The 13285-nt window shown below is 44.4% G+C and overlaps 1 protein-coding gene and 1 pseudogene across 2 annotated transcripts in view; one reads left to right on the top strand and one right to left on the bottom strand.

The window, feature by feature from the left end:
- Positions 1-13285, bottom strand: part of LOC127688644 (serotransferrin) — a 48028-nt gene that overhangs the window by 26068 nt on the left and 8675 nt on the right. For both annotated transcript variants that reach the window (XM_052187500.1, XM_052187499.1), the window contains exons 9-16: positions 11402-11553; positions 9776-9866; positions 9203-9235; positions 7349-7519; positions 5810-5939; positions 5223-5287; positions 2259-2443; positions 458-647 (exon numbers count right to left, since the gene is read on the bottom strand). In XM_052187500.1, the coding sequence (XP_052043460.1) occupies positions 458-647; positions 2259-2443; positions 5223-5287; positions 5810-5939; positions 7349-7519; positions 9203-9235; positions 9776-9866; positions 11402-11553 (1017 nt within the window). The remainder of the gene's footprint in view (positions 1-457; positions 648-2258; positions 2444-5222; positions 5288-5809; positions 5940-7348; positions 7520-9202; positions 9236-9775; positions 9867-11401; positions 11554-13285) is intronic.
- On the top strand, positions 3509-4153 carry LOC127688645 (phosphatidylinositol N-acetylglucosaminyltransferase subunit P-like; annotated as a pseudogene).

Below are 13285 nucleotides of genomic sequence, written 5' to 3'. Positions count from 1 at the left end.
ATTGCAGATGTTGCTTAGCAACTTTCTAGCTAGCCAGAATTCGTCATAATTGAAGTTCTATAGAACAGAGCTGTCTAAAAGGATGTTCTGTGATATTCTTTTTTTTGCTATGGCTACTTTCAACTAAAATTGTAGCTGGGTGGAGCGAGAATATGATATCTAGATTTAATTCAGCTGTTGCCATATTGGACAAGGGCCTCTAATACGTTTGGTGCCCCCCCTTTTTTATCTTCTTAGACATAATGTGGGATTGTGTACATATAATAATTTCACAGCCCTAGTATCCTAGGTTGGTGGCCCATTTACAATATGTGCATATAACCCATGTGGTTATATATGCTAGGTTTCCTCCTGCCCAGGTGGCTATTTCCTAAGGGTTTGAGTTCTTGTACACATCATTCCAGCGCCCATCACTGGGTTTTCTTTACAACGTCTCCACACTGTTCGTCTTACTTACTTGAGGTTGAACACTTCCTTATGTTACCAACGGCTTGCATGTACTCTGCTCCTAAGTATTTGTCATATGTGGTGCCATCTGGAAGCTTAACCAGACATTTGGTGTCATCTTTGAACAGAAGGTCCTTGCTGGTAGACCGGAACATACAGAAACTGCCAGTGCAGTCCGATTTACCTTTCCCAAATAACGCCTGTCAAATATGCAGAAAATACATGTGAACCTATGTCCCGGCCCGGAAACACCTGTCCTGCAGGTAGGGCTGAAGGTCCAAGTCAGCCCTGGGAACAAGAGAAGGCTACAAAAGATGCCTCAGCAAGTTCCCATCTTCTTCAGTTACCATCTACCCACTTGAAGCCTGAACCACATTCTTCCACAACACCCCCCAAAGTCCTCTGAGACGTGCCAGCCCTCTCAACTACCCACTCCCACCGTTTCTGTCCTCTTCCATGTCATGACTAAGTGCCTTGGAAGTGGTTATAGGAAGTGAGAAGAAACAAGATGTCCCTTCCATTAAGACATCAGATATAAGTCCTCTCATAGGAATGGTAGGATTAAAAACAACAAATCACTAGAAGTTCATGTCTGGATAAATTTTAAATTTCTCTCAGGCCGGCAACTTAGCTTCCTCAGCCTCTGACGGCTGTAAATGACAATGCTAAGAAGTCTAGCCTTTTGTCGAGCCTGAGGAATATTCTTAAATGCTCATTATTATCATTGTGCACTCTCTTTAAATATTAAGATCTTTATATAATTGGCATAGCTTAATAAGAATCTACACAACAAGCAGAGATTTAAAACACTGTGGAAAGGTTATAAAGATTTCACACTGAGTCAAAAAGTAAATCCCATCTCTTTAGACATTACTAATACTGATATGAAACTGTTTGCGATTGTAAGATTATTTGACCCAAAGCTAATGTCAAACTAGAAACACCATTGGAGATTATCATGTGCTTTTAAAGGGGTTTTTCAAGGTATGCTATCCTACTTATTTTTCTTTTCTTTTAAAACTAATGACAAACTAAAAGGTAGGAGGCTATACCAGAAGGGAGAGTAATGTTTTTCTGTGTAGAGGGGCCCAATGGATAGAAGAATTCAAATGGTCTCGGTTCCCACTGCCCTCCAAGGTTGGCCCTGACAGGGTTTTTCTGAGGGTAAGAGTCTTGTATTTTCCAGACTGTTAAGAACATGGTACAACTGATGTAAGCTAGTGAAGTAGTAGCCAATTCTGGCCCTTAAGATTTGTATGAAGGAACATTAGGAAACAGGATGTCATCCTCATCTTCAGAAAAACATTCTTGAGGAAAATATAGTTCTAAATTAAGATCCAAATGAGCTGGAAGGCAGATTGTAGGTCCTGAGGGCTCTTGGGTCAGGTGGGAACTGGTCTGTAGTGACTAGGAGTTCACAGGACCAGAGCCAGGTCTGAGGAATCCAGTCCCAGCTAATACACTGTAAGACCTTCGTGTAGACACACATTTCCTAAGTCTTGTGCATGCACTACTTCATTTAAATTTTTTTATTAACTTAGAAACGTGTGTGTGTGTGTGTGTGTGTGTGTGTTATTATTTCCATTTAATACGTGAGGAAACTGAACATGGGCATATTAAGCTATGTGCCTAAGATGGCATGGATCAAAAGCTGCCGCTGAGCTGAGATTTGAACTCAGATATTCTAGTCCATGATCTATAGAGTCCAAATTCTAGCTTTCAGAAAGGAGTGCTCACTCTGAAGCTTCATTTAACTCTAAATAACCCGCCCCTGCTAGGAATAAATGGTAGCAGACCCTGGTGGTTCATACCTGCTGGCTATCCAGCACTTCCTTAACGCGGGATGCCTTCTCTTTTCGTGTGACCACAACATGGTTTGGAGCTTGGGCCAGGTGGCAGCTGTCATATTCATCCACAGACTTCCTGGTGCCATCAGGGCACAGCAGCTCGAAGTCGGCCTTCTTCAGATCCTTAGCCCACTCAGCAGTGTTCTTTCCTGCGTAGAGAAAAGAGGTGGATCAGCCCGATCTAACCGGTTTAGTCACTGGGATGCCACTGACCTATGTATGGAGGTGTATGGAGGGTGTGTGCCTTCTGTCCAGCAGAAGCGCGTGTTTAAGGTTAGGGTAGTATTAGGAGGAGACCATGGTCCCATTCATTGCAGGTGGTACTCAACGCACAAGAGCTCACTAGTGACCCCGCTTCTCTGACCTTCCTTCTCGGCCGAATGAAAGAGAGAGCCATATTCTATGGGTGTAATTTTTAAAAAAAGAAAAGAAAAGAAAAGAAAAAAAAAACCTTCATCTCTATTAAATTCCAATGCTAAACGACTACAATGCTTAAAAAAAGAAAGAGAAAGAAAGAAAGAAAGAGAAAGAAAGAAAGAAAGAAAGAAAGAAAAAGAAAAAGAAAAAGAAAAAGAAAAAGAAAAAGAAAAAGAAAAAGAAAAAGAAAGAAAGAAAGAAAGCCAGGCATGGTGCTGCACGCCTTTAATCTTAGCACTTGGGAAGCAGAAACAAATGGATCTCTGTGAATATGGGGCCAGCCTGGTCTACACAGTGAGCTCTAGGTTAGCTGGAGAAACAGTGTGGCCGGTCTCAAAATCCTTTTGTACTTCTCCAGGGAGGGGCGGGAAGAAGGCGATGCTCTAAGGCGGTTTCCCCGCCTCTGTGCTGCCTCATTGGTTCTCCAAACGGAAAACCCTCCCCAGAGGATGCTTTTCGATTCTCCTCAACATTTTCAGTTTGACTTCATGCTAGTCCCGCGTGCAAACGTCCTATCTCGGCTGCTTAATCTTTTCGGCATTCTCTTTGCAATAATCAATCAATCAATCAATCGATTTAAAGACCGTCGCTCTTTCAGAGGCTTTCAGTGATTCCTCCTGGCGAGTTTTTCTTGCCAGTTTTCATTTCTCACTCATACAGCAGGATCGGGGAGTACTGAGAGGTTGAGGGGTGGGGACGGGTGGGCCTTGGTGGCTTGGAGAACTCAGGGTCAAGGGCCTCCCGTTTTGTCCGAGCCTCACGTAGGCGGGGACAGGGCCCTTCATGAGAGGGCAGGACTCGGGACGTGGGTCCGGCGCGGGCCCCTTTCTCGCCTCAGAGGGTCCGAGATTGTCTAAAGCCACAGGGAATGGAAAACTCACCGTCGCCATTGCCAGAAAGAGCGATTTATGGCTTTGTTCTTTTCCTAAGCTCACAGTTTGGCTTCATACTATATCTTGTGTGGGCCTTTGTTCCCGAATCTTGGTTAAACTCTTTAGGCTTAACTTACTGGCCTCAAAAATACTGGGCAGTTGCGTTGCCTGTCTACCTCCTTATAACGGTTGTAATTGGTTACATGCTCTTATTTGGAATCAACATGATGAGTACCTCTCCACTTGACTCCATTCATACGATCACAGATAACTATGCTGAAAACCAACAGAAGAAAAACTACCAAGAAGACGCCATCCCAGCATTAAGAGACGTTCCCATTAGTGAAGTAAATAAAATTTTTTCCTAGAAGCCAAAGAACTCAATACCTAAAACTGAGTTGTATATAAATGTCCTAAAACCAAACATTTACAGTTGTGGGCTGAATAATTTTGAGCATAATTATATTGGCTGTCCTTTTAATACCCAATGTTGTTGACATGTAAAAACATGAAAGTTGATTCCTTAGATTGAGTTCAATTGATATTGTAAATATCTTCAACTGAGTTTTTAATTGATGATAAATAAAACCATGCATTATGTGATAATCAAAACAAAAAACAAAAACAAAACAAAACAAAAACAAAAACAAAAAAGCAGGATCGGGACCTCTGGGGGGGGGAGAGAGAGGGAGAGAGTGAGAACAAGGTAGGGAGAGGGGAGAGAAAGAGGGATGGAGGAGGAAGAGGAGGAGGAGGAAAAGGGGAGAAAGAGAGAGAGAGAGAGAGAGAGAGAGAGAGAGAGAGAGAGAGAGGTCAAACCAGTCCTTTAAATAAATTCTTAGTGTCTTCTGAGCGCAGGCTCAGGTGCTGGGAGTGTAAAGAGGAAGGGAAGAGCCCAGGGATTGCCCACAGCCAAAGTGCACACAGATACTTTACAGCCTTGTGGACAGAGGATTCTCATAGCAGAATGGGCTTTGCCGACTGGGAAGGCGTCTCAGAGATCACTCATCCCACATCGGTTACCCAAGACAGCTGTGTGACATTGAAGACAACAGACCTGAGAGGTGGCGGGGAAGTGGTTGATGGCCTGAACTGCAGTGTCCCAGAAGCCCTTGGTGACATGCAAGGCCTGGCGTGCACCTCCTTCCCAGTGCTCAAGCTCATTTCCCGACCTTGCTGTCCCTCTCATTCCTTAGCTGGCATGCCATGGCCAGCAAGAGCTGTCTCTCTTCATCATTTATCTAGTCAGGATTGCATCGTGGACTCTTACTTTGATCTATGGTGTGTCATCTGTTACTGTTGACATTAATTTAATGTCCAACATTTCTGGACTTGGCAGTGGGAGAGCCTTTACACTGGGTCCTCGGTGCTGCGATGCGTCCCCTCCTTCTCTGCACAGGGCGGTGCAAGCAGCTTCCCAAGGTATATTCTGCCTGCCCCAACCTTCGATGGCTTTTCCAATAGGGATTTCTGGCTCCTTTTTGCAGAGCAATTGCTTCTCTCTCCACTGAACATCCAAATTGAGAATTAGGATTCTAGAGCCTGACAGTATCGGCACTGCTCCCCTGGAGTCATCCCTGAGCCTCAGCAAATCCCCAGTGACCCAGATTCTGCAGGGGACAGAAGAGTGCACACATACCTTCAGTGTTTTCCTCGACAGTCTTGTGTTTTACAAAGGCTACGTCCCCCTTCTCAACAAGACACCTGAAGAGGTCCGGATATGGGGACAGAGAGAAGACAGGAGGTCAGATTGACACAGGTCATTCAGAGGCACCTTGTAGATCCAGGTTGGTCACCTGATGTCATCAGGGCCATTCTATCGCTAAACAGTGCACAGAATAAGGGAAACACAAGGCCCCAAGCTGCTGTGCAGTTCTACAAGCTCAGCTCCGCATACCACATGACTATTTCCTATATTCTTTGTGGGTGCTAGAGGAGGGCGTATATGCACATTCATGTGAGTATGTGTGTATGTGTGCATGTGCGCATGTGTGCAGAGGTCAGAAATCAATGTTGGGCATCACTCTCCACCTTCCTCTTTGAGATATGTTCTCTCACTGCGTCTGGAGCTCCTCAGTTTTGCTAAGCTGGCTGGCCAGTCAGCTCCAGAGACCCATTTGTTTCTGCTCCATCCCACACCCACAAGTGCCAAGGTCAAAGACATACATTTGTGTCTGGCTTTTATGTGGATTTTAGGTATCCAATCCATATATATATGGAACTCACCGGAAAGCCCCGTTGTAGCCATTGTACCCCTCTCTGTTGTTCGGAGCACATTTGTTTGGGCCAATGCACAGGTCGCAGAGTGTGGAATTCTTCTCATACCCAGGAGCACATCCTTGACTGAAAAATTCATCTGGACGAGAAGAACAAGAGAAAGTCAGCTTGTGGGTGTGGGTGTGGGTGAGTGGGTGTGGGGTTAATTCTAGTGGCTTACCTAACCCCTGACAGGCTATGAAATAATTCACTCTGCAACCTGCCACCCACCAACCTAGAACCACCAGACGGTAGGTTTTTGGAGGAAACGTCTCAAGGTTGGGAAAGGATTTTGTGAGCACTCCACTTCAGGGTGGAGGGGATCCCTAGAGCACCGTGATGGCACCATCTCTAGCCTGCAGAATGAAGAAATGGAATTTCTAAGGTTGTACCACTCTTTGTGAGTTTCCCCTTCCATTCCACTCATTAGAAGAACTCCACTACACCTCAGAAATCAAGAGAGGGATAGGGGATTGTCCCTGCACACCAGCTGCTTCTGTGGCTGTGAAGTATAAGGAGGTTTAGGGGAACAAAGGTCAGGAGCCTGTGCTTTCTGCTTGTGGCTCTAGGTGTCCTTTTTTTTTTTTTTCCTGAGACACCAGAGCATCTCTGTGCAGCGATGTGTTCCCATTTCTAGTCCCTGTATACGCTAAGGTTGCAGAGTTCATAGTCAGGGTTATAGTTCTCTCACTTTTAAGGAGTTGCCCAAATTTAGAAGCATCAGGAAAGAAGATCTGAGGAAGCTAATATGAAGCAAAACCTTTGTCAAAATTTTCTGTTGGAATCTTCTACTCAGAAACATAAAGAGGTAGAAACAGCTTCAGGTAGAGGACATGGTGGACTGAAGACTCCTTGGAGCTGAGTAGGGACTCGCTGAGATAACTTAACACCTTAAGGGATCCAGGAAACCACACGCCACAGTCATATCACAGAACCCTGGTGGCAGAGATTGCTTGGTATCCACCCAATGTCCGTTTCCCCTTGTCCCTCCATAACAAAAATCTAGTTTGGTTTATAGTAGATATGTGTAGGTCGGTGTCTGACAGGACACTTAACTTCTGCACAACAGCAAGTTATATGAAAATAATTGCTTTCACATCCAGAAGGCTCTTTTCAAACACTGACCATAGTCGGTGTAAATTTCCATTTGCACTCATTCTTGCCTGAATTGTGACTGCCTCAGCAAGGTTGCTTTGAACATGGAAGTGCTACGATGGAAATTATGGACCAGAAAGAAGGAAGGAGCCCTCAAGACCTTATCGGCCATGGAATACTCACCTCTGATCTCCATCCTGGGAGAGAGGAGTAAATGTGTATCCCCTGACGCCGTTATTTGCCATCATCCCGTCTCCATTCCTCAGCTCCCCGCCCCTCCTAGTCCTTTTTGTTATTTCCTTGAGGTTCATTTTTATGAAACTTCACATTTATGGACCCTGAGCCCACAGCCTTCCTCAGGATCCCTTTCTCTGCAGGGCTCCTCCCAAGTTCCATTCCCAGCTCTCTGCTTACCAAACTTGCAGTGGTTGATCCTGCTGAACAGCAGACCCATAGGGATGTTCCAGCCAGCCGTTCTGTCTACGCCAGTGTGGCACGACTTCTTGCCTTGCAGGTTGTTCCAGGTGATGCTAGAGTCCGATTTCTTCACCACAGCCACGGCATAATACCCTTTAGGGAAGATGCCTGGAAAAAGCAATTCGTATCGCTGGGGCCTCCCAAAGTATCTGCTTCCAACAGAAGCCACTGTCTCCCTAGGACAGTGAGGATGTCCTAAGTAGCACATTGTGTCACGAAAGGAACTCCACAACATCTGACTTTGGTGAAGAACAGGACAGTCTAGCAGGAAGAATCTCAAAAGTAAAGCGCTAAGATCACATGGTGCCCCACGATTATGTCCATTTTAAAAAATGCTTTGATGAATTGAAATAAAATAATGGGCTGGGAAGATGACTCAGTTGGTAAAGTTCTTGCAATGTAAGCAGTTCGGTCCCCAGAACCAATGTAAACAAACCAGGCATGGTGGCATGTGCTTGTAATCTCATTACTAGGAAGATGGGTACAGACAAAATCTTGGGGTTTACTAGTGAGCCAGCTTAATTTACTCCAGACCAACAAAGATCTTATCTCATAAAACAAAGTGGATGTCTCCTGGGACATGCCACTTGAGGTGGACTTCTGACCTCCACATGCCCCATCACAAGCAGGCACATGTGCACACATTTACATGTATGCACATAAAATAGCAAATAGTAACATAGCATCATTAGGGATGTGGCTAACATATAGCCCTTACCTGTATGCATAAGGTTATTGAAGTTAAAAGCCAGTAACTCACTTTCCAAATTATTAAACCAAAGACATGGATACTGAAAAGTTAATGGAACTCTGGCATTTTGCATATGAACATGTATTGGGGTTATTCAGGCCAGATGTCCTCTGATAGAAAGAAAATGGTTTTATACCAGGGCAAACATAAAAAAGGAAACACCAGCAACACGTTGGCTGTGTATTTTCTATAGCACAAATGTGACCTCAATCAGGGCTGGAACACCCATGATCCTGTTTTCTATTTTAATTAATTCAGAATACTTTCTCCAACAAAAAGCAATCTGTGGAATAATAATGGTTCCTTCTAGATATGCTGAAAACTGGGAGGTTAAGTTTATGCAGGGATAAGATTATAGAATTGTATGCTTATGGTTCTGTGGGATACAATCTAAGGAGGCCGAACACTAGGACTCAGGGTTTGGTGTTTGACTTCCTGTTTGCTCTTGTGCCATCTTTTCAGATCCACCCCTAATCAAGCCTTAGTAAGAAGAGATAGGTTACTTTGGTTTCCTGGACCCAGCCTGGATGGATGCTCAAGGAATTTTGTGCACTTAGACATCAACATTTTGAAGGGCTCAATTCAATCCTGCAAGGACCACATAGGCAAGGCCTGTGCTAACTCTCATCTAAAACTCAGAAGACTTTATGGGATTCATAATGGTAGGAAGTGATGGGAAGAACCTAGATTTGTTCCTGGGATCAGTTGACAGTGGCAAGAAATCCTAACTTTGTCAACAACGTTGACTGATTTGTTACATTGGTTTGTTATCAAAGATTTGTTTGGAGACCATTCATAAATTCTGAACCCTCTGGTCCCCTCACGCATCCCTACAGAGGACAATACTACATATCAACAGGAGATGAGGGACCCTGTGTCTAAGCCATCACACACACAGCCTTCCTGATCAATTACTAGTCTCTCATCTCACTCTGCCTTCTAAAATTGGCTCCCTCCATTGACTCGTAAACTTGCCTAACCACGTCTCCCAACAATGAGAATTTACCTTCCAGTGCCCAGGATTACCCGTTTCAACTCACCTCGTTGTGATAGGCTGGCACAGTCAGGGCTCTCTGAAAAAAAGAATCAAGAAACCATTAAACATTTATGTATAGGATGGAAAACCCACGTCTTTCTCATGAGACAGCTAAAAATAAGCATTGGGTATGAGACTTCTCCCATCACTGATGATTTACAGTAAGGCTAGACTCTCCAGATGTTAAGAGTTCACCTGGCCACTGACCTCTGGGATTCATGCAAAACTGCATTTCAAGTGTCTTGCTCACTCTGCACCAAGCCCACAGTGGGATGCTGACTGAACTTATTTGTCCTACAATGAGGTATCAGGAAAAGTGAGCCTTCGGGATATTGGCAGACTTTCCAGATTTCCCATATGTCCTCTGTAGTCAGATCCTATTTATACCAGAAATCTCATCACAGGGACTGAGGGTCCCATCACCCTCATCCTTTAAGATGACTGTGGAGATTGCAGATAAGGGAGTCTCAGAGACTGAGCAGAAGCTCAGACAGGGAGCATTTTATGGTGGCTGTGAGATAACTGGGCTCCTCACCATAGCCCAGAAAGAACACGCAGAGGCACGGTCCTCACTCACCATAGTTTTCTGCCATGACGGGCACTAGACCACATTGGCCTGCGATGTAGGCATGTCCTCCATCCAGGCTCATGGCGTCTGCTTCTCCGTTCTGCAAAGTCACAGCAAGACATTTCCTGTGCCACCTGCCCCTTTAGACTGTCTTCTTGAAGGCCCCTCTCAGCCCGAGTTATAAAGCCAGGGGCAACAGTAGATGTTGGTACTGGACCCCTGATGATCAAGTCAGTCAGGCATGCCCAGATGTTAGTGTACTTTTATATAGACTCTGGTTCTGAATTAGCAGGCTTTATATGAATTTGGTTTGATTTTTCTTGTCTTGACTCAGACAAAACAAGAAAATGGTCTGTAGCTAAAAGAATGCAGTATTTTAAATGTAGATAGAGGAATGGGGTTGGTAGTCTGTTTTGCTTTCTGACAGATATCTTAGAAAGCACATGGTTATTTTTAAGTGCTCTTAGCAGGGCTGAGAAACTCCAGAAGGATCAGTTGACAGTGTCAAGAAATCCTAGTGCTCTCCACAGATGCTATATTGTTTAATTTGTTATCAAAGAGCCAACTGTAGCTGTAGCATAGTTGATAGTTATACCACACCTGGGGTTCTGTCCTGAGTATCCCCTAAACCCAGGTGGTGGCATAGTGACACATTACTCCCAACACTCCAGAGGGAGAAGCGAAAGGGTCAGGCGTATCAGGTCCTCCTCTGCCTCAGCCAGTGACTAGCCAACACCAGATGCATGAGGCAATGTCCTAAAATACTAGCAGCAGCAGCAGCAGTAGTAACTTACAGCAAGAACAAAAGATTCAACTCAAAGAATGGACAAACGGAGAGGCTCCAGAGAGCAAAGAACAGAGGTGGGGTGTGAGGGCCTGGAGCTTCCTTGCCCTCCCTGGGATTGCCACCTGCAGAACCTCAGTGTGCTGTTAAAGACAGAAACACCAGGGTTTGAAAGACACAAGAAAGGCTCACAAGACACGGTGAGGTGTGAAGGTGGGGTGTGCTAAGCGACCTGTACAGAACAATTCCAATAAGAGGGGCTGGTGAGATGGCTCAGCGGTTAAGAGCACTGACTGCTCTTCTGAAGGTCCTGAGTTCAAATCCCAGCAACCACATAGTGGCTCACAATCATCCATAAGGAGCTCTGATGCCCTCTTCTGGAGTATCTGAAGACAGCTACAGTGTACTTATATATATAATAAAATAAATAAATCTTTAGGGGAAAAAAAAGGTTTTCTCTGAGTTATGGTGATGACAAGGGGTGCTTCTTTCTCGGGCTCAGAATTTAGAAAAGTCTCTACAGGCAATTAAAAATGCTATTTTGATCAATTAAGTGAGCATGTACTTGCCTGCAAAATCAAAACCAAGCACTCACCAGGGCATATCCGGAACCCAAAAGCACTCTTGCCGAGGTCCAGTTTCCCTCAGCAGGACAGAGCTCAGATTACCCTTCTACTATGCTAATGTAAAGGCTCTGAACCACCTGGGAAGCTGAACTCAAACCACGGAAGCTAGGATTCTGGAAAGGGGCTTTCCACACTATAGCTACACTTGCTGACTCGGTCTTGCTGTGGGCCAGCAGGCCACAGTGTCAGGGACACACCCTGGAGAGGCAGGCGAGACTCTCGTACCACAATCTTGTCGATGCAGTCCTCAGTGGTCTCTGCTGACTCGCACTCTATCTGTCCCCCGCTGTTGACACTCCACTCGTCACACTTGACTCTCTCCAGGTGACTCAGTGCACACCATTTCACTGGCGATTTGTCGATGGAGGTCTCTGGGCCTGTAGTACAAGAAGAAGAGCCAGGGCTCAGGAGAGAAAGGCTTCAGCAGCTGTCTGGTATATGTCAATGCTGCTAACTGCTTCATGGAAATGACGAACTAAACAACAGATCCCATTCAAGGGACTCCTAATTGTCTAGGAAGGCAGATAGTATCCAATCCAACTCTAGTTGATTTCATTTAAGCTTGGTGTTTCTTCTTTTGTAAGACTTGTTTTTCTTGGATTTTAAGTGTGTGTGTGTGTGTGTGTGTGTGTGTGTGTGTGTGTGGTGTGTTGTGCATGTTAGTACAAATACTCTCAGAGGCCAGGAGAGGGCGTAGGATCCTCTGAAGTTGAAGTTACAGGCAGTTTTGAGCTGTCTAGTATGGGTCCTGGGAACTGAACTAGAGCTCTCTCAAAAGCTATACTTGTTCTCCACCACTGAGTCATCTTTCTAGATCCCAGACTTTTCTTTTGAGAAGCCAACTCTCTAACTTCAGAACACTCTAGCTCCTGAATTCATTCCTTCCTTCCTTCCTTCCTTCCTTCCTTCCTTCTTCAAAGAGCCATTTTTTAAAATTTATTATTATATGTAAGTACACTGTAGCTGTCTTCAGACACACCAGAAGAGGGCGTCAGATCTCATTACAGATGGTTGTGAGCCACCATGTGGTTGCTGGGATTTGAACTCAGGACCTTCGGAAGAGCAGTCAGTGTTCTTAACTGATGAGCCATCGCACCAGCCCTCAAATAGCCATTTTATCTCACCAGTTATTTCTATGTTCATTGTTTGTCATAGGTTTCCTTTCCATGTGGGAGAATGAAAGATCTAATGGAGAAAGGGGCACACTCATCTCTCTCACCAGGGCACTCTCCCATTTAAGAAGTGCAAACATGGCATCAGTATAACAAAAGTCTAGCAAAAAATAGATAGATGATAAATCATAGATAGATAGATAATGAATGGGTGGATGGATGGATAAATAAAAGATGGATGTATAGCTAGAAGATAGATAGATAGATAGATAGATAGATAGATAGATAGATAGATAATGAATGGATGGATGGATAAATAGAAGATGGATGTATAGCTAGAAAGATAGATAGACAGACAGACAGAAAGACAGACAGACAGAGAGACAGACAGACAGAGAGACAGACAGACAGACAGACAGACAGACAGACAGACAGACAGACAGATAGATAGATAGATAGATAGATAGATAGATAGATAGATAGATAGATAGACAGATCACTCCCTTAAGAGCACCATAGTTCAACCCCTGGCCAGGATCTGTTTGACTTTGGTTTTCACTATTGTGGGACTTGGCTATTTTATTTCTGTTTTTCTTTTTCTTTTTCTTTTGTATTTATCTGTTCAGTAGTGTGACCATCTCTCAAATGTTTGTCCTCTCTCTGGTCTGAAATTCCCTGAACAGCAGAATCTAATATGTGTTTGTAAGTCTAGCATCCAGCTGAGTCTAAGTAGGATTTGTAGTACATACCTACTGAATGAATAAGTTATTAGGCCAATCCCCAGTGCCCCAGTGAAACCTAGAGCAAGGGCAAGATCAGCCTCCCTGCAGCTCCAGCTCCGTTATGCCCATGTCAACCACAGTATTGGCAAGAGATGTGCAGTCTGCAGAAACTTGGAGTCATTTATTTTCTAATAGTCTAATTGGCTTCCTGAAGGACATGGGGCTATCCTAATTTTTGCAGAGGAATGAAGCTAGTACCAACCCAGGTCATTTAA

The sequence above is a fragment of the Apodemus sylvaticus genome, chromosome 7 (genome assembly GCF_947179515.1).
Source record: "Apodemus sylvaticus chromosome 7, mApoSyl1.1, whole genome shotgun sequence".
NCBI classification, from domain to species: Eukaryota; Metazoa; Chordata; class Mammalia; order Rodentia; family Muridae; genus Apodemus; species Apodemus sylvaticus.
Note: the sequence above shows the minus strand (reverse complement) of the source record. Positions and strands in the feature narration are given on the sequence as shown.